General features: G+C 40.4%; 2 protein-coding genes across 2 annotated transcripts; both read right to left on the bottom strand.

The window, feature by feature from the left end:
• Positions 1–7,863: 7,863 nt before the first annotated feature.
• Positions 7,864–9,629, bottom strand: kcnf1b (potassium voltage-gated channel, subfamily F, member 1b). Its single transcript, XM_026152329.2, has one exon. The coding sequence runs from the start codon at positions 9,492–9,494 to the stop codon at positions 8,175–8,177; it is 1,320 nt and encodes a 439-aa protein (XP_026008114.1). The 5' UTR covers positions 9,495–9,629; the 3' UTR covers positions 7,864–8,174.
• Positions 9,630–17,283: 7,654 nt separating this feature from the next.
• Positions 17,284–26,538, bottom strand: atp6v1c2 (ATPase H+ transporting V1 subunit C2). Its single transcript, XM_026152179.2, has 13 exons — positions 26,048–26,538; positions 25,595–25,662; positions 23,807–23,889; positions 23,530–23,592; positions 23,268–23,362; positions 22,112–22,203; positions 21,913–22,008; positions 21,763–21,831; positions 20,245–20,337; positions 20,066–20,153; positions 19,892–19,989; positions 19,688–19,811; positions 17,284–17,884 (listed from the first exon to the last, which is right to left on the bottom strand). Exons 1-13 carry the CDS (start codon positions 26,177–26,179, stop codon positions 17,795–17,797), a joined length of 1,191 nt encoding a protein of 396 aa, XP_026007964.1. The 5' UTR covers positions 26,180–26,538; the 3' UTR covers positions 17,284–17,794.
• Between the last annotated feature and the right edge of the window lie 176 nt (positions 26,539–26,714).

Genomic DNA, 26,714 nt, shown 5'->3' with positions numbered 1-26,714 from the left:
CCAGATCATGCTATGCATTTACTGCTTGCGCACTTAAAAATCCTGGTGGGAATTTGAATAAAAGTGTGAAATAAGCATTGCTCTTCAGATGGTAACCTGTCTCCCAGTGCAGTGCTGATATCTGATCAAGTGGAAGGAATCTTATTACACAGAGACTTGCTTAGATTTCAAGTAATACAACCCTGTTTCCTATTTTCATCTCCAGCTCAGTAGCACCTTAAAAATATCTGTAATGATTCATTCCTCTGACGTGCATTAGATGGGGGGAAAAAACCCACCTTGTTGCTCTATTAAATCTATTACAATAAACTGCGGAGTGCATTCAATGTGGGAGTCCAGTCTGAAAGCAAAAAGCTTCGATGAGGCAGAATAATAAGAGCAAGACTGTTATTTAAAGACTGGAGCCATGACAACAGAAGACCACTGCTGGCGAAGGAAATTAGTTGTCCTTTTTTGAGAGTGAATTAAGAGCAGATGGGTACGTGATGCTCTAATGTTATGCATGATATTCTCTAAAGGACATAAGGTTTACTTTTAAATTGAGTACAATGAACTCGACTGACACCAACACTTTTCTCTGTTTTGTCTCACTAGACAGCAAAATCAAAGAGCTGCATGTTTAAATCGAACAACCCTTTAAATCTGACACATCGGAGTCATATTTGCAGGAACAAACCCCGAGGCAGAAGTGTTGCTGCAGACTGGTGAGAGGGTCTAGGATCTAAGATGCAAGAGTTGGCTTTGTTGAGCTGATGTTCTATTATTATAATGTCAAACCCAGAAAAAGACATGCACACTGCAGAGCCTAACAGGAAAATCTAAGATTTGCATAGTTGGGATTGGTTGTTTTCCTTGCAGTTTTTGTTTTCCCACACACAGAGTGGAAAAGAGAATAATTTCTTTTGTTGGATCAGTGTGTGATGATGTTGAAAATACACATCTTTTCTTAATACTATAGTTTCAGGTAGTTTCCACACACCCCTAAAAATGAACTGGTCAGAGTAGTACAGATGTTATAGCAGTTTTTTTAAGTAGTGGTATACTTCCAAGAGTTCAGGCTTGATTAACAGAAGAAAGGCTCAATCATATGGATTTTAAGAGAATGTAGGAAGAAAGAAAAATGTCTGGAATACAAAATAGAATAGAATAGTCAGAAAAACACTGGAATAGGATAAGATGATAAGAATAAAAATAAGATACTACACAAATTGATCTAATTTTTATACGCGTGTATTCACTAAATTTAAAAAAAAAAAAAGCCAAACAACAAACTCCTACAACAACAACAAACTCCATAGCTGAAAAATGAAGCCCACGCTGAAGTGACAAAGACTGCAGTTCTTCTAATGTCCACTTGAGGCAGAAGTCAGTCACCACAGATTTTTCTCTTAAAATCCTGACTTTACAGCAATAATAAATATGTTTACAGCCTGTTAAGGGGCAGGGATTTCTGACTTCATATACACACAAAGTTTGCGCTATTACTTCCGCAAAGAACATTATGTTTGTGGTAGGGTTTGTGTTTATGTGATTCTTCCTAAAATCAAAACTGCTCAAGAGGCAACCACATAGAAGCATTAAATTAGGTAGATTTTTTTTTAGGTTCTGGTGAGTTTAGTGTAAGATTGGAAAGGACTCCTTCAGTTTTTTTCTAGGCTAACAATATATTGTGTTCGGAGAAATCAACAGATGATAGTCATGTGCACAGCTGTGAACTCAAGCAAAGGAAACTCCAGTGCACACCAGGGATGTCTAGATCATCTCCATTTATCCATAATGTGTTTAGCAAGAACAAAAAAAGAAACACATACAGGCCCTTTTGTTTTCCTCTAAGATCTAGTTGCCACGTGAGACTCATTTTGCTGCATTATATTTCTTTAAAAGTACCTGAAAAAAATGAGCATGGGAGAATTCAGCTACCTAAACCCACTCCTACATGCATGCATTACTAGATTACTGTTACCAATGGAGCTAATTAAAAATAGCAACTTTACCATCAAGATCCACATGGTGACTCTGAGGTTGGGGATTGTGGGAGATATCTGGTGTGAAGCATCAAAGCTCCCTGGGGCAATCCAGGTTCGATAAGGAGGCTCTTGAGTCTCTGATGTTTGTTTACAGGTTGCCAATGATCAAACATATCTGAGGGGAAATAGATGAATTATATCCTCCTGTTTAGAGCAGATTTTCTGATCCACCTTTGAAGGTCGCTGCAGACTCTGGTCAGCAACTTGTAAATCAAACCTGAATGTGTCCCTGCCATGCGGTGGGAGTGAGACTGAGTCATCTGTAATGGTTGCTGATGCATAACATATTAAGTGCTATATTTGGCTGAAGTCAGCTAAGTAATATCAATTTCCCTTCATCCTTACACTGTGACAAAGTGGCTAGGACAGAATTCATTTGCCATTTGTCACTTGCATATATTGTTATTTTGTGTTCTGTTATCCCATAGTCTATCATAATGCTTTAATGTAAACACAGCACATGTAACCTTAGCTCTACATACTATCCCGGGTCTGTTTGTGGTAGCATTGGTTATATTTATGTCATCAGTGCAAATGTACTTAAAGCTAAATGTCACTTCATCATTAATTGATTTGAATCTTTCATTTGTTTATGTAGTTTGGTTATACTTACCATTGTGTGTTCCTTAGGATAGGTCCTATGTGTAAAGCAGGTATGTGGGAAGAGCCGCCCCAGTACTTCCTGATTTTATAGGATATGATGTCACTGATCATGTCAATTGGGTGTAACCAAATGAAGGGGTGTTTATTTTGTGTAAAATTGTTTATTTCATTTAAAATAACCTCATGAATCAGATTAGGTAAAGAGATTGACTTTTCAAACTGTTTAGTTGGGTGAATGAGTTTGTTAAGTGGAAAAATGATTTTATTCCTGTTTCTTTGTCTAGACCGTGTTATTTAGTCTACCCTGTTTTCCCAATGTAGAGGTTAATGAGATCCAGGTGTGAGTAGGAATTCTATATAAAGCAGGTGAGATTTTGACTCAGGGCTTCTTATGTTTTTTGAGATAATTGTTGAAGGGCGACGCCAGAAAATAAAGAACACTTAAAAGAAACTTGAACGGTCTGCAGATGCTGTCTTCCTATCACCTTTCATGCTGCTTATGTTATGCTACTTCACAAAACACACACTATGTGATGAACAGTTAAAAATTTACCTCCAAAGTCCAGCACACATTTAGAAAAAATCTGAAGGTGCAAACTTTTGAGTCACACGCCCTGAAAACATGACAGCACAAACATTTTACATAGTGCTTTCTGAGCCAGTGAAGCTGACAGATCATCATCTGAGACGGAGGATGAGGAGGTGGAGGCAGGACAGTGGAGTGAGAAGGAGACGGAGAGGAACAGCAGGTGGGGTGGGGTGATTTTCCGCACTCAGTGTGTGTGTGTGTGGGTGTATGTAGCTTTACTTTGAAGTGTTTTCCCAGCGGGGATGGCAGTTTCTAACAGACCACTGCACTGTTTCGTGTCAAATGCAATGCACAAGGAGAGATAAGCACGGAAAACTTAAAGACCAGCATGAAGATGAAGATCCAGACAGGCAGCTAGATGTACACAAAGGCACACACACAGCTAGACAGACACACACACAGGATCAACAGTTTCATTGATTTATATCACAGAAAATACTGACCCGTTCCTGCACATATCCTGCACCCACTCTCAGTGGTAAAGCATTTTTCGGGTCTGGCTAATCAAGCAGTTATTGTTATATTTCCTGTGCATGCCTGCAGGAAGAAACAAACAATGGGAGCTTAAAAGCAGCAGCTGTAGGATTGTTTAGAAATCAGCAGAAAAATTTGTCAAGGTCTCAGAGGTGTGCATTTTTAGAACCTTAATTTTGCAATTTTGTTCTGTTAAACTTTCTTTACTTCATCATTTTTGGCATCTCTGCTACTCTGTGTGTAATCTGTGTGAATGGATGTGCCAGTTTGCCGAGCTAACCATGTTGTGGTTCAAATGCACAGAAACTATGTGATATACTTTTACTGAATATGTTTCACTTGGGAGCCTTTCAATGCTTATACACTTGGAGCCATGTCACCAAAAGATGTCAGTATGAATGTTGAAACATATTTTGTGTGGATTTTTTGAGGATTAAACCTTTCCTCTGTTTTTCCAACACATTATTTGTTTGGTCTGACTTCTTTGAACTGTGCACTTGCACAAAGAGTGCAAGTGCACAAAGGCATGATGGCCTTTGTGCACTTGCACTCTTTGTGTTCCCTTTGCTCTTTTGTGTATTTGTGCACTTTTGGATTTCTGTTTTTCTTGACTCAGTCCTGTGGACTTTGTGTGCCAGGTAGTAAGCTTCCATCAGCTATCAAAACGTCCTTTCTATTGTGTTTGTATGCCTCATGTGTCCTGCATTTCAGTCCTCACTCTTAAAAATCAAAACAGACGCACTAAACACATAAATAAAAATTGTACATAAATGATGGACATAGTCACCACCCACATCATGATTTTCCTTGATTTTGATTCTAACAGTCTCTATCTAGGGAAAGTTTGAGGGACTAAGGGGCACTGCACACTCAGGCAGTAGCACTCAGCTGCAAGGTAGCCACACCCCAAAGCAAACCCTGCTTTTTGATTCTAATATGGCTATGATTAATAAAATAAAAAACATGTTGCATTGAAAAAGAGTTAAAAGCAAGAAAATGTTAACTGAGGTCATAGGCCAAGAAAGGCCCATCTATCTATCTATCTATCTTGGATAGGTGGATCTATCTATAGATAGATAAATACAGTTTGACATACTGGACATGAAAAAGAATTTAACTTTAAGCCATTTTTCACACCCAAAAACTGAGTCTGTATATTTCATATACAATCTGTCAGTACTTTACACACCATCTTTTGTTTATACTCTTGTTTCCAGTTCTTGTATCTGGGCCAAGCTACAAGAATTTATTCATCTACAATCACTTTATCCAACACTGCAAGCATGCTACCAGACAGAAATATCATGCATATCATCTTTAAACCAGGACTGTTTCTCCTGCAGAACTGAATCATTTTACCCATGAGTTGGGCAGACCTAGTTTGCATGAAAATTAATTAAAAGCCCCCCTTTCCATCCTGTCAGCCCCTGCAACATGACAAGGCCATATGTGTAATTACAACACAGCCTTCATTGAGTGAAGAGGCAGCCCACTACGACTGAAATGGATGCAGCATTTGTTGTGCTTCATTTCTGTTGCATCAAATCTGGACATTTCGAGTTGCTGTTGAGAATTTTTAGAACAGGCTCTGTAACATCAGTCTTTACTGACTCATTGTTAAAGGGATGTTATTTACTGGAGCTTTTCAAGTCTCACTCTAGCCTGGTGATGGAACAGAGGGAGAAATTTTATTTCAAAATTCTCCCGAGTATCTCTGATCTGTGGAGCCTGCGGTTGTTTGGTTTTGCAGCAAAGTTGTTGAGCTGTTAGTGACAGAATGTAGGAACGTTTGCTTCAGGCGAAACCTTAAAAAATATTGTATAGGGCTTAAAAATTATTTGCACTATGAATTCAGTTTTTCATCCAGAAAAGGAGATTCATGTCCCTGCGAAGTGAGTAAAACAAGCAATTTTATACATCTAATCAACTACATAAATAAAGTCATGTAAGATTGACAAACACAACACACAGAACTGATCCAGTCTTAACTAAAAGTCTCACTATTGTAAACCTCCTCTTTCCCTCTTGCTGCTATCCTTCTGTCACAAATCACCCCTGACACTCATCTCCACCCACTACACTCTGTCTGCACTCTCTTCTCCACCTTTCTTCTTCACTACTCAGTTGACTCCAGTTATTTAAACTCATCCACCGTCACTATCTCTGGTCTTCCCAGCCTCACTATTACATGCGTCTCCCTGTCATTCACACACAAGCACACAGTCTTGCTACTACTGACATATAATGGAATATAATGGAACTAAATAATCCTTCCCTTTTACTGCTCGAGACATCAAAGAAATACGTTTTGAAAAACCCAGAAATTTCTCTTTTCAGAAATAATGACCTGACTCATGAAAACCAAGTTCTATTTTTATTCTAGTTATTTAAAAATATATTTAAAAGGTCACCTGAGCACCAGTATCAAATGTAAAGTAATGTATAATTTCTAATGTGTTTTCCATTCTTTTTTTTTTTGTTCTTTTGGGGTGGCTGGAGGTCAGGAGGTAGAGTGGTTCTATTCCTGGTTGTATCCTTGGGACTGAACCTCAAGCTGTTTTCCGTATGTGTGTGAGATTAGATAGAAAGTGCTTAGGTGTAGAAAAACAAATGCTTGTATGAAAGGATGAATAACGTATGTTGTATAAAAAGCTTTGAGTTCTCAAGTAAAGTAGAAAAGCACTATATTAAAACCATATGTCCCCAAAGCTGTGACACGAACACTAAAATGATCTAGCAGCACAGGCCAGAGGAAAATATGCGAATTTGACTTTTGGTGATAAACTGTCCATTTAAAACAGGTGTCAAACCTACAGTCATAAATAGCCCATCATTTCAGGCTACTGAATAGTTTAGCAAATGGCAAAAATTGCAGAGAACCAGGCAGCAATTTTGGATTTCTGCTGTATTTTGCATCAAGGAGCATTGTGTTGCAGGTCCTGAAAAACGATCCATCATGAGAGTGGTCATCCAATTTTGATCTGAGTCAGAGATCTGAGTCATTGTCAGTTTTCGATCCTTCTCGCTGGCGAAGATTTTAACCATTACTTGCCATTCAGCACTGAGGTGAGATCACCGCTCCAATACGCTGTGCCATGCCTCGGTAAACTGACTAAACGTGGAAAAGCTCAGATTTATTGCTTTATCTTTCTTCCTTATTATTTTCCTATCACACTCTTTATCAGGTGTTTGATGGCTCTTGAAATGTGAATGTTTTCAAAATGTACTTCTTTACAGTAAAAGAAATGGGGAGAATTGGAGGTTTTTGAGGTTGTAAAATGAAATTACACTGTGCTGGATGCAGCCCATGAACTAAAATGACTTCTATTAAAGAACAGGTTCACATTTTAACTTTGATTTGCACACATTGCAAACAGCTGTAGAAAACAGTATACTAATGTGATTATATTTTCTGATGATATGGTCATTCTTAACCAAAGATTCAAATATTGCTATTTAAAAATTAGATTGAAAGGATTGGTGTAAGAAGCACAGCCCGATGTTTAAATGAATAGAAAACCGAGAAAGGTATCTTTGTTCCAAGATCTGTTAGAGATCACAGTCTGACTTTAATTAGCAAAGAAAAGGCTGAACAGGTGACAGCATTTAAGTATCTAGCTGTACACTTTGATTGTCAGTTACAGTGGGTTGTATGTGTGTGCATGAATTAGTCAGCGCTTGCATTTATTGAGAAGACTCAGGGTCCATAGCATGGATAAATGCATTGTGTTACTATTTTATAGGGCAACTGTTGAATCTATTGTATTTTATAGCATTACTACAGGCTTTGGTAACCTTTCTACCAAGCTCAGATCCCAAATTCAAAATTGGATTAAAAGGGCTGGAAAGATAATTGAACTGCTCCCTCCAGGAGATATTTGAAGGGTCAGTGATAAAGCAGAGTCTGAAAGTCACTAAGGATAAAAATCACATCCTTTGTAAAGAACATGAATCGATGCCCTCAGGAAAAAGGTACAAGGTACCAAACTGTAACATAAATAGGTACAAATTTTCTATGGTCCTTTTATAAATCTAATTATTCTCCCAGAGACAAAGACTAATCTAATTGTTTGTCATGCTGGTATTTAACTAAACTGAGTGTATGACGAACTGATTTGCCTTTATTCTCATTCATATTGATGTAATGATTTTCTGAGGACATGCACAATATTTTTTCACATGCAGAAGCTTTAATTCTGTGACAACAATCTTCACAATGACAAAAGGAGATAAACGGGCCACAAGCAAAAGCAACACATTGAAAATGGCCCAAACAAAGCGACAGAGGACTAAAGACAATTATGTTACTCTGTATAGGCGTTGAGTTCATAAAAAAGAATTATCTGGGGGCCTTTGATATATTTACTAAATATAACGAATTAATTATTTTTTTCTTTAATCTTTTGTTTCGGTCACACCTCAGTTAATAAATTCCTGCTTCAGTCTTTGTTTCTTTTTTCTTCTCAGAGTTTTCCTTTCTCCTAATAGCTATTTCTCCTGCGCGTCTCCTTGCCGGACTTTAGCTCCATCAGCTCCACTTCATGCTTCGCCGCTGTCTCCAGAACTTTCTGCTTGTTGTAGAAGATGACAAAGTTGTTAATGATGGGGTGGATGGGCAGCGCGATGGCTATCACCCCGCACAGAAAGCTCACGGCTGCGTTGCACTTGCCCAGAGTGGTTTTGGGGTAGATATCGCCATAGCCCACTGTGGTCATTGTGATGATGGCCCACCAAAAAGATTGCGGGATGCTCCGGAATAAAGTCTCCGGGTGGCTTTGCTCCATAGTGTAGGCCAGCGCTGAGAACACGAAGATGCCCACGCCCATATACATAAGCAGCAGCCCCAGCTCTTTGAGGCTGTTCTTCAGCGCGTAAGTCAGAGTTTGCAGTCCAGAGGAGTGGCGCGCCAACTTGAAAATACGCGCGATGCGCATGATGCGGAGGGCCTGGACAGCTTGCTGTACGTTTGCCAGCTCCATGATGGATGTGGTGCCGAGGTAAGTCAGGGCCAGGACCACGTAGAAAGGCATGATGGCCATAAAGTCTATGATGTTCATGATGGAGAGCGCAAAGCGCAGCTTGTTTGGTGACGAGGCAAGGCGCAGAAAGAATTCCGTGGTGAACCACAACATGCACACCGTCTCGATCGCCTCCAGAGTCGGATGCTCCACCAGTTTCCCTTCAGCGTCCATCACCTGGAGCTCCGGGATGGTCCCCACACACATCACCACTGCCGAGACCAAGATGAAAAGGAAGGATGCGATAGCGATGATGCGCGCCGGCAAAGAGGAATCCGGCTTCTCCATCAGCCTCCAAAGGAACCTCTGGCAACGCTGGGTGCGCGTGATGCACTGATCCACCTCCATATCCTCCAAAATGACTTTAACTTTGTTTGCAATTTCTTTCAGCTCTTCCTCCTTCTCACTTAAGTAACTTTTACAGCATTCATCTAAAACATTTTGGTCTATTTTCCAAAACTCCATCTCTTTGATGAAGCAGATGGGGCAAATGCCGCGTTTGATGTGGATTTCATCAAAGTAATAAACGTCGATGATGCACTTGAACGCGTCGGGATCTCGATCAAAGTAAAACTCCTTTCTGCCCGGATCGAAGTCATCGCAAAGTGTCGAGATAAGTTCGGAATTCTGAGTTGAGCAGTTCACCAACTCAGCCAGTCTGCTCTCCGGGTAGCGGTTCAAAACATCCCCGAAAAGCACCACTCTGACTCCGCCGATGTTCACAGCAATCTCCCCTTCGGCGCACAAACCAGCTCTGTAGTTTGGCTTCGGAATTGTCCACATTTTATCAACTGATCAATACTTGTTGATCCTAAAATGCAAAAATGAAGCTTACTAACCGGAGTTAATGCCCATGATGGCTTGCGCGTAAAATGCTTCTCTTCCAGACTGCTTGGCGCACTGAATGGCAGAGTTAGAGCAGCCAGCTTTTTCTAACGCTCTCTCTCTCTCTCCCTCGCTCTCTTTTTTTCACACACACGGACTAAGAGAGAACAGCCTCAACACCTATCATCTCTATCGCAGGCCTCCCTTTTATCACTGCAGTAATTCAGTAAAGCTTTTGGCCCTAAATAAAGCTCAGAAACAATTAAACAACACAATTAACTATTAAACACACAAACTGTGCAGAATGGCTTTATATCCTTATTCTTCACTTGATACTTTTCTAAATTTAACATTTCCACACTGTGCATCATAGAATGGAATTAATCCACCAATCAGCTCCTGTACTGTCTCCAAAGGTAATCTTACAGCAGGAAACATGTGGATCAGATATTATTTATATCAGACATCAGATAAAATGGTTCATGCACACAGCAGAGACAGTGCACTCTCTGGTGACCATGTACTGAATAACAATTCAACTGTAGAAAGTAACTGAATACATTTACTCAAGTATTTCATTTAAACGCAATTATTATTTTTTTGTATCACTTTCACTTGACTATTTACAATTTATGCTACTTTAAGGAAGCACTAGCTATATTTTTTCATGATCCTAATGTTTTTGTCTTTGTGATTGACTGCAAAAACTGATCAATTAATTAATCAATAACAAAAAACAGTATCTTCCATAGGTGAGGTCTGCTAGTGGACTCGTATCCATTGGAGTAACTTTGCGGTTGAGTTTTTTCCTTTTCCTTAGTATAAGTTACACTGTGCACGTAAACTCCAAATCTCAGTTTCAGAAGCTGGTAAGTCCTTACTCTGATTACAAGGTGCCAACATGAGCTGAGGTTATTGCGGTGCCTGCAGGTGATTCTTGGTTTCTGTTGTTGTGTATAGGTTTTACCTTCCCTGTGCTCATGAGTGTTTTCCTTTTACAGGTGTAAACCAAAAGCAGGAGACTTCTCTATTTCAAATTTTAGCTCCTTGTGTGGTGTTTTGTATTTTTACTTCTCTTCACTGTTCTTTTTTCATCCTTGATATTGTTTCAGTTGAGTTTACCCACACCTTATTATCCCACTTCCTGGCGTGTACGTATACATATAGACTGTGTGTTCTCTTTCAGTAAGGATGTCATCTAATCTTTCTCCCTTTACAATCTTTCCTGTGTTTAGTTTATTTGGTTAGTTTATTGGAGTTTTTATTCCCTCCAACTGTGCAGTGCTTTTGGCTTTCTATATTTTCTCATTGCAGATTTTTCTTTGGTGTAATCTGACTCAAGCTTCACACTGGTCCACATAAAACACCATATAAGAATCCAAGGCCAAACAAGAATTAGTCATAAGTTCAACAGTTAAAAAAAAAGTAAGCATTTGACAAAACTATATTTTCTTCTTTGGTGTGCTGTTAATCATCTTACAAAACCTGAAATGCAGCTTGTGACCCTTGTGAGCTCATGTTAGGAACCCCTGAAGTAAACTAGTACTGCTATATACTACTAGTGGTACAAAGAGTATTTTCATCCAGTTAGCAACATGTTTAGATAATATTTTTTTCTTCTTATTAACACATTAAATACATGCAAAGGTCCTCTTTATTATCACTACTGCAGAGGTGCATGCTGCTGTAGTATGCTTACAATTATGACAAACTTCATATTTAATCCACACTGTGAATGTTTACCTTCTCATACCTGTTGCAGCACAAAATTTACCTTCTGCATCACAGACGATACTGAGTCCCCAAACGTAATCTTGTAATAGGCAACACATGGATCAGATATTATTTATATCAGAGGAAAAACTTGTGGGCGTGCATACTGCTAAATGCAACCAGATGCATTAGGATATCTTGGCATCTTAGCAATTGCTGGCATATTGCATTTCACATTTTTGCTACTGGGGCATATGAAATCTTAGTAAACCATACAAAATCAATCAACATACTAAACCGAATGATAGTATTGGAAAATGCACCACTGGTCTCCAGCTGTTGAGCAGAGTTGGCTGCAGATGTCTGTTAAGCACTTGATCACAGCCCACCTTAAAGCCTAAGAAAACCGAATTACGGTAGTGTTTTTCCACACGCTGCATGTTGTTATTGCAAAAATGTCAGTACTGCTTTAATTGGCAACACCACCTGGTGATTGTACAGACTATAAAAAATATACTGGCTAATTAAAAAAAAAACTGATTAGAAATTTTACTCTGAATATTGACCGCTCTACCTACTGAGCTATCCCTGCCCGTGGGTTGTTACAACATGGTGACTACTTTCAAAGTGAACCTGTTTTGCTTTTCTTTATTGTTTTTAGATACATGTACAGTTCCAGTAGTGGATATTCATAGTGAATGGCAAAAGGAGCTCTTTTCTCACCCTTGTATTTGTGTGATATCATTGAGGGGAAATTCCAAATATGGTCATTTCAGGCACACAGATCTGGCTCTGAACACAGCAGCCTCACTCACCTGCTCTCAAAGTTTCTATTTATGAAAGGCAACGAGTGAGAAAAAAGATGGTTTAAAAAGGGGGAGTTGTAAAGGGGGGAGGATCTAAGAAGCTGCACCAAGGCCTGATATAGCATAGGTGTGAACTGTGAATCATGCAAAAGTACTTTATTTCACTAGCTGGGCCCACGTCGTCATTTTAGGTTTGACAGCGTTTTAGTAGGTAAAGGTGAATGCTTGGACATGAATTGAGCTGCGGTTTGGGGAAGGCCTTGAAGGGGACTGGCGACGGCTCCTGGGCCTGGCAGATCCCCAAAGAAGGCACCCCCTAGAAGCAGTAACAACTGTGCGATACGAAGGTCGAAGACGTCAGCGGAATAATTTGATTTTTCGATTCGACTTATTTATACAGCACCGGGGTGCTTAGCTGGTTAATTACTTCAGATAAGTTAGCAATAACGACTGAGCTGATTTCTGAATTAACAGAAGTGACAGCACCAGCTCGGGAAGAGTTAATGAATTGAAAGTATGGGCTCAAAATGTGGTCATAAATATTTTGTACTTGTAAAAAAGATTTGTATGTGTAAAAAAGATTTGTGTGTGCGTAAAAAAGATTTGTATGTGTAAAAAGAATTTGTGTATGTGTAAAAAAGATTTGTGTGTGTGTAAAAAAGATTTGTATGTGTAAAAAAGATTTGTATGTGTAAAAAAGATTTGTGTGTGGACTTAGAAAAAAAAACCCTGCAAGTTACAAGTACGGATTTTTGACCCTATTTTTCTTCCCTTCATCTGATTGGTCAATGTCATGTCAATCACAAATTTAACAATCCAATCAGAGAACAGATGGGTTTGGCTGTCGGAGGGGCGCTTTTTTGAACTGCAGGTCCTTGAAGGGTGATACCGTTTGAAGCTGGAGGATCGCTATATAAATATCCGATAGCAGCTAGGTCCCCTAACTTTCAGTAGCTGTTGAAAGGAAAAGGTTGTGGTATATCAGTGGTTAGAAATAACATTATTGCTTTAGGATTAGTTTAAAAAAAAGTCAGGGCTGACCCAGGACCATTGCTGTGAGTCACAGTGCACAGCATAAAAGTCCTTTCACATCGGACGCAGGATGTGCTGCTAATGCTAACTGCTAACTAAAAGCAAAGGATCCAGAATTTGTTGCGCTGGCTGCTGGGCTCTGTGGGTTTTTGCAGCAGCTCTACCTGTACTAGATGCACCTGCTCCTTGTCGTTTTTATCTCTGACTTTATGTCCTCTACAAGAGTTTGGTTTTTTTGCTAGTTCTTCAAATGTTCAATAAAAACATGTATGCTAATTCATAACGAAGAAAGCTTTGTAATAAAGACTGTCATTTCCAAAACACTGCCCGCCCCCACCCCGCGGTCCGCAGCGCTGTTGAAAAGGCTGTGGAAGTCCCTGTATTAAACACATAGACCTGTGACATAAAAATCACCAAACTGGGACGACCACAGACTGTTTTCCTTCGTGGTGATGAAGGAAAACGCTGGGTTGGCATGTAAAAGGGCATTTATTCCCTTCAAAGACCTGCAGTTCAAAAAAAGCGCCCCTCGACAGCCAAACCCATCTGTTCTCTGATTGGATTGTTACATTTGTGATTGACATGACATTGACCAATCAGATGAAGGGAAGAAAAATAGGGTCAAAAATCCGTACTTGTAACTTGCAGGGGTTTTTTTTCTAAGTCCACACACAAATCTTTTTTACGCACACACAAATCTTTTTTACGCACACACAAATTCTTTTTACACATACAAATATTTTTTACACATACAAATCTTTTTTACGCACACACAAATCTTTTTTACACATACAAATCTTTTTTACAAGTACAAAATATTTATGACCACATTTTGAGCCCATATGAAAGACTGATTAGAGGAAAATAATCCGTATAATAATAACCCCCAAAATCGTCCGAGAGCAGAGTGCGAGTCCACTGGACTTCGTGGGAGATGATAAGCCGTTCAGACGCAGTCAGAACTGTGAGTCGACTTAGAGAGCAGTCTCGAATGATTGTGTCGAGGGTGAATGCCTGATGATGCTAGTGAAAGCACATGAGAAATGAAGGGACGCCATGAAGAATTATGTGCACGACGCAGTTTGGATGTCTTAAAAGGAGCAATAGAGGACAGAACCTGGCATCTCGGTACCACGAAGGTTCACCTTTCCTTTGCTAAGGCAGGAAAGATGGCAGCGAAACTGGCATTGCGGTGCAGAAAGCATGCTGCTGCATTTGCGAATGAGGGATAAAGAGAGAACCTGGCATCTCGGTGCCAGAAGGGTTTACTACTGCTTTGCAATAACGGATGCAGAGAAACTGGCAACGTGGTGGAAGAAGATTGCTGCTGTGATTACGAATGATGGATATAGAAGGAACCAGCTTGAAGGATTCTCTAGCCATGATGGATGGACAGGAACTGGCAACTCAGGGGTAAGAAGCTTGTCACTGCGGTTTGCACATGGCAGATATAGCAAGAACCTAACACCACTGTGCTAGAAGGGTTTGCTGCTGCTTGCAATGATAGAAGCGGAGAAACTGGCAGTTCGGTAGTAGGGAAGCTAGATGCTGCATGCAAATGGGGGATGAAGAAAAACCTGGCAACCTGGTGCCTTTTTATTTATTTGTCTATGCAGACAACTGCCAATCCGATGGTAGAAAAGCTGCTGCTGCTTTCGCGAATGAGGGATAAAGGAACCTGGCAACCCGGTGCCGACATTTGCTATGGAGTTTAGCCGAGGAGGGAAGAGGCAGTGAACCTTGAAACTCTGTGCCCGAAGCATGCTGCATTTGCTACGGAGGGAAGGAGTACTGGCAACTCTGTGCCCTTTTTTCCCCCCTTAACTATGCTGAGAAACTGGCAACCCGATGGTCGAAAAGCTTGCTGCTGCTTTTGCGAACGAAGGAGAAAGGAACTTGGCAACCCGGTGCAGAAATTTGCGAAGGATGGATGGGTGGCTGAGAACCTGGCAACCCGGTGCCAAGGTTTGTTGCAGAGTTTTGCAGATGAGAGGTTGGGAACCTGGCCACTCAGTGCTGACGTTTGCTGCAGAGTTTAGGTTGGGAACCTGGCAACTCTGTGCCAGGTTTGTTGCAGAATTTTGTGGAGGAGGGATGAGCGGCTGAGAGGCTGGCAACCCAGTGCGATGTTTGCTGCAGAGTTTAGCAGAAGAGGGTTGAGTGGCCGAGAACCTGTAGCAGCGGAGGGATGAGTAGCCGAGAACCTGTAGCAGAGGAGGGATGAGTGGCCGAGAACCTGTAGCAGAGGAGGGATGAGTGGCCGAGAACCTGGCAACTCGGTGCCAACATTTGCTGCAGAGTTCAGCAGATGAGAGTTTGGGAACCTGGCAACTCGGTGCCAAGGTTTGCTGCAAAGTTTAGCAGAGGAGGGATGAGTGGCTGCAAACCTGGCAACTCGTTGGCCACGTTTGCTGCGGAGTGTGTGTGTGTGTGTGTGTGTGTGTATGTGTGTGTGTGTGTGTGTGTGTGTGTGTGTTCTTTCCTGAGAAACTGGCAATTAAGTGGTAGGGAGCTTGCTGCTGCGTTTGCGAATGGCGGACAGGGAAGAACTGGGCAACCCAGTGCCAACTTGGATGAGCATTTAGCAAAAGGAGGGATGGAAACATCACGACGATGGAGAACAGTTGAGAGTATGGCGCTAGCGACAGATTTCCAGCTTGCATTAAATGGTGTTAGTGGGAATGAGAACAGAGCTGAGCTTCCCCCTGCTACCTGGCGCTGGCGGGTGGGTGGAGCTGTTGGAGCTGCGATTTGTTTGGAAGCGTGGATTCGGCGCTGGTGGCTAACTCGCCCGGCCTGTGACCCGTTTCGGAGCAACATGAGAGGAGCTGTGAGTTCTGCTGGCGGGCGACTTCGCTGGTTTTCGCTGAAGTGGCGGGCGGCCGGAGTTACTTCATGACTGGATTTAGCGGAGATAAACCGACTGGATGGATGGATGTAGCAGACCGTATGTAGGGTGGCGAGAAAACTGCTAGAAGGTCCTCAGCATTCGGTTTTTTGGAAGCGCCGCCGGAGGAAAAGCGATGGATGCCGAGCTTGAGTAGTTATTAACGTAAAATTACATTACTCCTAAGAGATGAGCTGTTTTTAAAGGTATTCGCCAAGAATGGACCCTGTTTGCACGTAAACGACAATGAACAGTTTGCTGAACTGGGGGGAACCTATCCGGTTGTTCAGTCTGACGTCACTAGCCGTGTCTGGGTCTAAACTCCGCTGCAGGTCCATATATCAAACGATCACTATGGCATTACTGAGAGTTGAAAAACTGTCTAAAGTCTTCATCTTTAATAAAATGATCAGCGTTCTGCTCTGCCAGGTGTAACAATTGAGTTTAACATCCAGGCATCCATGAAAACGGAATTTATGACATTTAACGGAGTTAGAAGTTAGCAGGGAGATAGCTCGCTAGCTTCTATCTAAATACAATATAGCATGTCCTGACTGCGGGGTTTTGGAAACAAATTAAAACGTACAGCTCTGCTATCACTTCCAACATAAATGAAGACAGAAAGCTAAACAGCAGTGACGTTTGTAGGGTTACTGAAGTTTGGCTAGCTGGTATATAATGATGTGCTACGTGACCGCTAGCGACACAGCTATGTTAGCATAATATAAACAAGCTAACTTTTTCCCCACTCGATAAAAGTTACCGTGAGTGTTCTCGGTGGTCAGGAACAAATGTAATCGCATGGCAGGATGCTGTAAAAGGACCAAACTTCAGCCAGGAGAACAACTGAGATAATCCATCCACAATACGAGGTTAGTCATTCATATACTGCTGCATGGGCTGGGCTGTAGTTACATCCTAAGGTTTTAAAAACTGAGCTTAAATAAATGATTAGCGGTAATAAAAGCCGAGGGAGGTCAACAGTGATCACTGACTGTTTTAGGAGCTTTTTGAGATCAAATAGAAGAAAATACATAACATTAAACATGTTAACAACACAAATGCCATATTAAACGCAGACTACTTTAGACCCGGAAGTAGGATTCGTCGCGTCATCACTGAACAACCGGATATATAGATGACAACCGGAAGGAGCGTGTTTGGAGGCGTGGTCCCGCTCCTGAAATTCCGATACATAATCTCCAGAATCCAGAAAAACACTATGGAGTTGAAAATGAGCAGAACGGCCCCACTTTAAGATTTTGAGACTTGCAACACATGAACATTCTGATCTAAATTGGGTCACAAGTGATGTTTTGATACAGATTCATGAATCCATTCTCTGGATAATGCATTTCTAAATGTACTAGGCTGTCTTGCAGAATAACAGGCAATGGTGAATGAAGAAATCCATTTTATTTGTGCAAGCTGTAAGATTTCTAGAAATAATGTGCTCACCTAAAATGTTTGAAACCGACATTAATATTTACAGTACATATAGTTTTAAAATGAATCCCTGAAAAAAAAATCCCTCTGATATTACACATATTTTAAGGTTTTCCACAATTCCATGTGCAGCACATGACAAACACAGGACACGTGCAGCTTGCTTTGTGGTGAAGACAACCCAAGGATTATTTACACCTTCCTGTATTTACACCTTACATCTTTCTCCTTTAAGGGAAATGTTGAAAACAATATATTTATATTCTCCGGTTTTATTTTAGCCATCGGGGTCTTTATGTTTCTGGCTGTGAGTGACTGAATGGGAACAAACCACAGCTTGTGGGTGCTTGCTCTTTCAGTCTTGCTGTTGACAGCTAGCTGATGTCCAACACGTTGGTGCTGATATGAAAGCAGATGTAGGAGAAGTACTCCTGCTGACAGAGTCCTGGGATGTCACAGCTCACCTGTTTGCAGATCAGACACAGAAAACAGTCACGCACACACTGAACCAGCAGCAGTGTTTCACTAAATTCAGCTTGAGTTTGTATGTTTTTATTATTTCCTTTTTCTCTCTGTTGTCTCGAAGGTCACGAGTGAACTTGACTGAGAGATATGTTATTTCCTGCTGACTGCTGACAGGTTCTTCCTCACTCAGACATCAACAATCTGGGAAAGCACTTCACTTGTTGGTCTGTCACTGGTCTTATATAACGATACAATTTTACCCAATAAACTATTTGCAATAATTCTGTCATGTTCTTGGGTCTTTTGCCGTTTTTTGGTCATTTGGGTTCTGCTGTTGTTAAATATCTTCAGTTTATTTCTTAGTTTGTTCCCGTGTTTAGTTACTTCCTGTTTTATTTTATTACTTATTTGTCTCTAGTGCTTTGTATTAAGTTTCACATCCCTTGTCTCGTTGCCTCAGTTGGGTTCAGCTGTCCTCCCAGGTGTCTCTTGTTTGCATTAATCACCTTGTATCCATATTCCTTCAATTTGTGTGGGGTCTTCGTTTTGTTCTCCCTCATGGTTCTGTGTGTGGCCCTGCTCTGTTTCACTAGTTATTGGATTTCTCATTCCTGTCCAGCTTTTATTTTCTATTTTGTATGAGTGCAGCATTAAACCTGTGTTTGACTTTATTCCTGTCTCCTGTGTTTCTGCATTTGCATCCAAATCCTGCCTGCAGCAGATGCACATCATGCACAATTAATTTGTGAAAACATTTAGCTTTAAGTTATTTGTTGTTGCTTGAGTCTTGATTTCAAAATGTTTAATATTTTTAACCTAAAAAAAACAAAAAAAAACAGGCTACATGAAAAGGTTCAGGTAAAAATTTACATTTTACATCACCAAGCAGCAAAATAACTGTGCACATTGAGGAAAGTGCTTACAGTCAAACCCAGAGAAGTAAAAGCTGTTACAACAGTTAAAAGGGGTCCAAGAGTACACTACGAATGTTCCACTGTTCAAAAATGAAATCTCATACTTCTGTCTGTGCTACTTTTGTAGAAACACTCTTATTTAAAAAGTAAACTACAGCAAGTTTCCAATCAAATTAAATAGCAAATAATTCAACTGTTATGAGATTGCATATTGTTGAAAAAAATAAGGTTTGAAATTTTTAAATAATGTCTACCTGCAAAAAGCTCATTTTTAGTTTATCAGGATCAGTTCAGGCAGGCCATCAAGTCGAGCACTCCCAGCAAATGAGCTCATCTGTAACACAGTGCAGATCAGATTCTCCTACGTATCTATTTGATAAGCTGATTTAACCTGGCCACAGTTGTTGTGAGCCACCTTGCTGCCTAACTCTACCCAAACTCATAATTTTGAGGCTCTGTTTGATTTACTGAGTCACACAAAAGCTTCACTTGGATACACCATGTTTCCCATTAGTGTTAACAGTTTTTTTTAAAGAACAACATTAAGGTGGACATTTCATCTTTTACTAAGGAAAGTATCATGGGTATGTTTGCAAAAGACAACACAATGAATACCGTACAAAATGGCCCAGATCATTCCTTCCACTAATTTTCAGATATCTGTGTCTGTGTGATAAATCTATGTAGCACACAACTGACGAGGCCAGCATTAGATGACAACTTCATGCTTTCATCCATATATGGTCCCTCCCAGCTTCAACAAACAAGATGTTGTCAGTTAAATCCCTCAATTTGTGGCTTTTCCAACTAATGTTGGTGCATCCATCTTCTGTATGTCTGTGCTTTACATTACTATAATGACAACATTATAACACTATGGCTTCTTACATCAGTAATGCTGGCGGTGGGGTCCAGATGCACAAACAGTGAAGCGAGTTCTTCTTTGAGTTTCTTCGAGTGCTTCCTGTCAGTCTGCAGTAGAAGAGCCTGATAATTCACAGGTAACCCATACCTGAAAGGCAATATCATCACATGAATCAATCGCGAGCCTTCTTCACGAAAAAAAAATCATCACTGTCATCAGGTGCCGACCTCAGGACTGATTCCACAAACACCCGCAATGCTTTCAAGTGAATCCAGGCAACAAACACTTCACTGAAATTCACCTTCAGCCAGCGTACAAAGATTCCCTGTGAAAGAGAGAAGCGCATTAATAAAACATAAAAAAAAAAAACCTTCAGAGAGTGTGTGTAATGTTTGACTCACATATTGCTCCTTTTTGTGAAAACTAAGCTGCATAATCTCCCGCTGTTTCTGCTCCTCCAGATCAAAGCTGTAGTCCCGCACAAAGAACCTGTGTGGACCAGAGGCTACACTTTGGTAATTCAAACAGACAACACAGATTTGACTATATTGGGTGTTTTCTGTCACACCATCCTGCTTACTTGCTTTCCTGGGCTTTGGCTTTGAATTCACACACAGCTCTTTTGAAAAGTGTCACTGAGAAGACTCCCCCCTCTCCGTTCTCATACAGCTTCCTGACAGTCACATAAGACAACAATAGAAAAGATGTAGCAACAAGGTAAAAGACAACAAGGAGTAAGTCAAGTAGTGTTTACTTGCATTTGAACTTATTGCTGCAGGTTCATTTCAAGTCTGTGTTTATTAAGCCAATACAAAGCGCCTTGAAGCAACTGTTGGCGCTATATTAATAACGCTGAATTGAATTATATGGAATTTGTCATGAGTCCTTAACAGACTGATCACAATGTAATAGCAGGTTGATAGGATTTACATGGGCAAAATCAGGTTCACTGTAAGAAAAACACTCATCGGCCACTTTGTTAGGTAAACCAAGTAGTAGGGTCAGAATTTGGCATAAACAACATGAAAGCATGGATCCATCTTGCATTGTCATCAGGCTTGTGGTGGTGGTGTAATGGTGTGGGGGATATTATCTTGGCAAACTAACTGAGTATCATCTGAACACCTGTTGCTGACCATGTCCATTGCTTTATGACCACAGTGTACCCATCTGCTGATGGCTGCTTCCAATGCTTGCATGACAGTGAGTTCACTGTACTCAAATGGCCTCCACAGTCACCAGATCTCAATCAAATAGAGCACCTTTGGGATGCAGTGGAATGAGGTTTTGCATCATGGATGTTAGCTGACAAATCTGACGCATGTGCGTGATGCTGTCCTGTCAATATGGACCAAAATCTCTGAGAAATGTTTCCAGCATTTTGCTGAATCTACACCAGTACAACAAGTTGTACCTAATATAGTGGCCAGTAAGTGTATGAATGTTACAAAAACTAAGATGGAATGTGGAGTGTTATTTTCTAGAAGTTAAACAATTATCAATTTAGCTGTCTAGGCCTTATACTGACAAAAGAGTGTCTTACAAGTGATAAGTAGATTTCTTGGATCAGGGGTGCCTCCAAGGGGGGCAAAGGGGGCACTGGCCACCTCCCAAAATTTGCTGGCCCCCCCAGTGGCTCTTCCTGGCAAGATTGTCCTATGTTGGTAACAATTTTAACAAACATGAGCACAAGTGATAGGAAGACACCCTACATTGAGTTGAAACATTAACTTGCGATTTATTTATGCATATACAATTTTTGTCATTGGTATTGTGTCACTTGGTATGACCCTCACAATTTCCCCTTCCTGTTTTGGATGAAATTATTTTTTTTATAGAAATTGGATTATTTCCTGCACGTCAGCTATGACAAAGTTATTTTTTTCATGTCAACTTTAACATTTTACTTGTCAAAAAAGACATTTTCTTTTCGCTGCTGCAGATCCAGGCCAAAAGACTCTTACTTTCTGCCGGTAATGAAACACCTGCGGTTACTTAGCCTGACCTTTTGGATGCTGAGAGCAGCTACCGGTGCACTTGTACTTGGATCGAGTAGAATTGTTTGTCTCATGGCCAAGAGTGCATAAAGACAGCTCACCTGCTCGACCGCGGAACCACAAATTTTGACAACGACTCGTAACTCCTCTCCCATTGCGAGTAGCTCCCTCTGTGACCAGAAAATATGCAGAAACAAACATTTTAATATTAAGACTATCCCAGAAAAACATAGTCATGTTGTGTCACTGACCGGGCCACCACTACCAGCAGAGTGGTGAGGTACTCTGAGACCACCAGGTCTTCTTTCCTCACGACATCATTCAGACTGCAAGTTTGTAAATTGCCACTGCAGAGACAGAAATTCCACTTTAGTATGTAGATATGTAAACATGCATATCTATAGATAATGTAGGGATTTATTTCTATTTAATATAACTAATGTTTCTCACTCTAGTTTGTGCTCGAGGTTTTGCAAGCTCGCTTTCACACTGTTGTACGCTGCAGAACGTGATTTTAACTCTGCCTCCACCTGCGAAACTTCCTGAAACACATGCAGGTGTTAAAACTTGGGTAGGCAACATGTTTCTACCATCTGAGAGGGAACTAGAATCATGTAGCTGCTTCAGAATTTGTTTTCAGCCTTTGGAAAAGCTTTGGTTTTTGCCAAACGTCTTTTCAGAGTTTATAATTAGAATAAAGTGTTGGAAATGGTTAAAAACAGAGGACTTTGAAGTGGAGGAACAAAGTCTGAATTAAGTGTGATGTCAAAAATCAGCAGTGACTTGTTCTGGTGGACAGAGCTTAAACAGGAGAAGCTGTAAAAGTAGTGCTCACTTTCAATTTTAGGAGTATTTTTTCTCCCTCGTAGTATTTAGCTTTAACAGCACACACATCAAATATGTAATGCGTTTACTAAATACAGAAACAATTTTAAGACAATGTAACCTGCAAGTTTATCTTTATTCTACTGATGTCAGCGTTAATCTCGTTAAAATGACGTTAACGCCATAACCCCATTAACATGGCAAGTCTCCGTTAGCGAGTTAGCGCATATTGCCCCGTGCGTGGGGCTGCATGGCGTCAACGCATTAGTGTGGTTAGCTCGTTAATGTGTTAGCTGACAGCACTACTTTATTCATTTTAAATGTAACTGAATGTAGTGAAATTACAATCTAGTAGTACAATCTAGTTTACTCTGCCATTAGTAGGATTTCTGTGACACACTGTGTAAAGAGTTGTTCAATATCTAGTGTAACTCTGGCTTGAAAATATGAAAATGTAAGAGTTTGTTGTGATGATTGTTAGCTGTGGTTTATTTATAGCCTCGTGTTGGGATTTTACTACTGCTTTTATGCTTCAAATATCAGAAAAGTGAGTCAGTTCATTAAGATTATGAATAAAATATGTAAGTAACTTCTAATGTAAACATTTTATAACATCGCCCAGTCATATAAAACTGCATATGAAGGTATGCTAACAGGTAAATATGTTAGCATGTGAACTGTGACTTTGCTGTGTTTTTTGTGTCTTGACAAGAGTTTAGTTATAAATTGCTGTCATATTTATGTCATTAATTATCATCCCCACTTTTTTATGATGTTGTACCTTGTTGATGATTTCTGCCAGACTGGAGAGAGTTAGAGATGTAGGATATTTTGCTTTGTCCCACTGAAACTTGATCATGAAGTTCATCAAGTCAACTAAGAGAGAGAGGAAAAAACACAAGTTGTGTATCCAAATGACACAACTTTAAACACACCTAGGGTTTGGTATGTCTTTAAAAAAAAAATCAAGCAGATACTACAGATGTGGTTTATAATAGGAGTCACACAGAACTGCACTCCAGCTCAAAGAGCAGATAAAATACCCCTCAGAGACTTGAGGTAAGCTTTCAGGGGTGACAGGGCTGCTCTCTGGTTCTTGCTGTGGTCTGATGGGGGGAGAGTAATCAGACATGCTGGTTAGCCTGGTCTGCTGTTGTTCTCTCCTACAGCCTGCAAGCATTAGTCTACAGTAAAAGCATCAGGCCTTTAATGGAGTTTTTCAGTAGCTGTTAGTCTTAATAGCAGTGTGTATGTGGCCTGTATCCAGTTTCTCTATGAGATAATTAACACTCTCAGCGTGTGTGTTTGTGTGTGACTCACCTCCATTGGCCAAAGCATTTTCCAGCACTTTGTCACTAGACTCCAGCACCTCCTTCATACACTGGCATGTTTTTTTGATCACACTGACCAGGCGACAGGAGAAACACCATCATTACACAGTGTTTATATGTTTTGCATAAAGTTCCTGCACAATGAACTGCTGATGTAGAAACATCTCAGACTGAAGAAAAAGTAAGGAATAAAACTAAAGAAATCTTTTTGCATTAAAGACTTCCCCTGATGCTCTGCTTGCTTGCTTGCCTAACTTGTCTCTGTGCAGATCTCTACACTGTCCAGAGCTCCTCAAGTGTGACGTAACTGTTTTCTGTCCTTGGTTTGCCTGTTGCCTGTTTTCAAGCCTCTTATATAGTTTCGCAAGTGTACCAGTTGCTCGAGTGAGCTCGGTTTTAGCAATGATTTTGCTCACTTAGCTTAGTTTTTCATAAATCTTGCTGAGGTGTTTCAAGGACACCCGCTTGCTTGCCTATACGTCATATTTCTATTCTTCAGTAAGTCAGAAACAGACCGTCACAGAGAAGTGTTCCTGTTAGATTCTATTATAGATGGCCGTAGTTTCCAGGTCTGGAAAATTAAGCCAAAACGGAAGTGCCTCGCACCTGCATTCTTTCAAATGGCCAGCAAGGCCTGAGTCCACTGGCTGCCAAAAGGCTTCTGGTAGTATAAACGTCTATGGGGGAAAAAGTCCACAACTCTCATCTAAACACTTTCCTGATCAATTGATGGGCTTAATGGCTAGTTTAAAGTCTTTATTTGGTACATAACTGTAATTATTTGAATCAGATAGGAGGGTTATTTATGTTATGAATTCACTGCAAGCAGTAATACACATACAATCACATCCAAATTCTTTCAATGCTTGTGCAACTGTTTAATTAAATGGCAAAATTATGATATCAAAAAAGTCTGGGCTCCACGCTTCATATTAAGACTTCAGTGGATGACATCACCAGGGTCTGTCCATCCATCCATCCTCAGGGTTTTCAGGGTTGCAGATGGCTGCATTTACCAGCAACATAAGTTATGCTTACTTTTTTACTTAGTGAAGTTCTTTCTTACATTTTCATTGTGCAATTCAACATTTCAACACCTGAAAATACTGACATTCACACCTCTTTGTGTTTTTTTGTTTTGTTTTTTTCCATGTTCTATGTTTTCCATGTAACTCAAACTGCATTTCTTATATTTGAGATTTTACTTTTCAATAGACAAAAACTGATAATTAAATTCTTACTGTTTTCGCTAGTAAGATATTAATTACTTAGTACTGAATTATAGGTTTCATAGTTTTAATTAATGCAACTAGTCTAAAGTATCTGCTGTCATAATTAAAGTTTTGTTATGATTTTCACTTTTCCTAGCATTTAAATCTGTTTTTCTGGCCCATGTCCTGCTTTTCCCAGTTTGTTTCCTTATTTTTTTCAGTCGCATAAGTAAATTTTTAACTTTAGTTGGATTTATGGGGTTCTTTGTGTTTAAGTTCTTACCTTTAATACTCATTTTACTTTAGGGTGAACTGTCTCTTTAAAGTCTGCACTGTGTCAGCTCAAATGCACCAGCAGTGAATTTAAAAGCAGGAGGGAAAACTAACCGATAGCTGCCCCTGACCATCAATTAATCATGGCACAGACTGCACAGGAGCTCAGAATCATTGGGTCTTAATGAGGAACAAAGCCGCACATGAAAATGCAAACATGCGATGATTAATGAGACAAACGTATTCATTAATCAGCAGGAACAGATTGAGAGCAGCACATTCAGCTTTTTTACCTTTCAGCCAGCGTGTCGAGTTTGGAAAGATCATCTGACACGCTGAGCAGACTGTCCAGTACTCCCACCTGAGGTCACGGCACACACAGCACAGTTAATGTTACTGCAACCTGCGTTTAATAAATCTGACTTCATAAGACCCTGCATTTACAATCACTACATCTAAAGCTGCTTAATGTCTGAACTCTTGATGATACGGAAATGCATTTCCTGGAAGACAAGATGCTCATTGATCACGTTGAGTGAAACGATTCAGATGGAAATTTTGCCTCAAACTGTAGAGAGCAACCTGAGCCTTTACCTCTTCATCAGAGAAAGACATCAAACACCATCACTCTCCTGTACTGCTACAAACACAGAGTTAACACACACTCGCGCCACTTACTCTTTGTTTTTGTTAGGGCTGAGACACAATACCATTTTTTTTATCATTCAGATGATGCACATCCTCACCTTAAGATCTGGAATGGAGAACTTGCAGCAGGAGGAGGCCAGGTTGGTTTTGACAATGGTGCGCTTGAGTTTCTCTACACTGGTTAAACTTGTTTTGTCCAGTGGAACAGAAATCAGCCAAAAGTCCGTCATGACTTCCCACAGGTACTGCCTTTGGCACCAAACTGTGATCCTTAGCAGACAAACTTATAATAACATGAACTCTACCACTGAAATATGTAGAGTCTTATTCTAAGGCAGATTTGTAAAATGGCATGATTCACCTGTGCTCAGGATTTTGTTCTTTCAGCTCTTGCCTTGATAATGCAATAAAGGAAAGAGGAACCTCTTTTCAGAGCAGAGGCTTACCTTCAGGTTATCTTCATGACTGTGCTGTGCCTGTCCCCGTGTGAGTGTTGGAGAGTCTGAGCAGCAGCTCCACCTGAGACTGGCTGACAGCCAGCCCACTGTCCTCTGCTGTCTGTCACCAGAAGCAGTTACATCACTCCAGGTGATCTGAGCACAAAACAAAATAGTCGCCATTTTTGTGTGTGTTTGTGTGGATGTGGCTGACTAATATATCGATGAGCGCGAAGAATATAAGTCCAATTCGTAAAGATAAACATAAAGATCTGATTAAAATGAATCGGACGGTTCAAGAATGGTATGATCTTTTTGATGCCAACAA

The sequence above is a fragment of the Astatotilapia calliptera genome, chromosome 19 (assembly GCF_964374335.1).
Source record: "Astatotilapia calliptera chromosome 19, fAstCal68.1, whole genome shotgun sequence".
NCBI classification, from domain to species: domain Eukaryota; kingdom Metazoa; phylum Chordata; class Actinopteri; order Cichliformes; family Cichlidae; genus Astatotilapia; species Astatotilapia calliptera.
This window is presented reverse-complemented; position numbering and strand designations above follow the sequence as displayed.

Coding starts and splice junctions, on each gene's coding strand:
- kcnf1b (XM_026152329.2), bottom strand. CDS start 9,494: ATGTGGACAATTCCGAAGCCAAACTACAGAGCTGGTTTGTGCGCCGAA.
- atp6v1c2 (XM_026152179.2), bottom strand. CDS start 26,179: ATGACGGACTTTTGGCTGATTTCTGTTCCACTGGACAAAACAAGTTTA. Junction 20,338..21,762: donor GTGGTTCCGCGGTCGAGCAG/GTGAGCTGTCTT, acceptor TGTGACTGTCAG/GAAGCTGTATGAGAACGGAG. Junction 19,812..19,891: donor TTTGTGGAATCAGTCCTGAG/GTCGGCACCTGA, acceptor ATTGCCTTTCAG/GTATGGGTTACCTGTGAATT.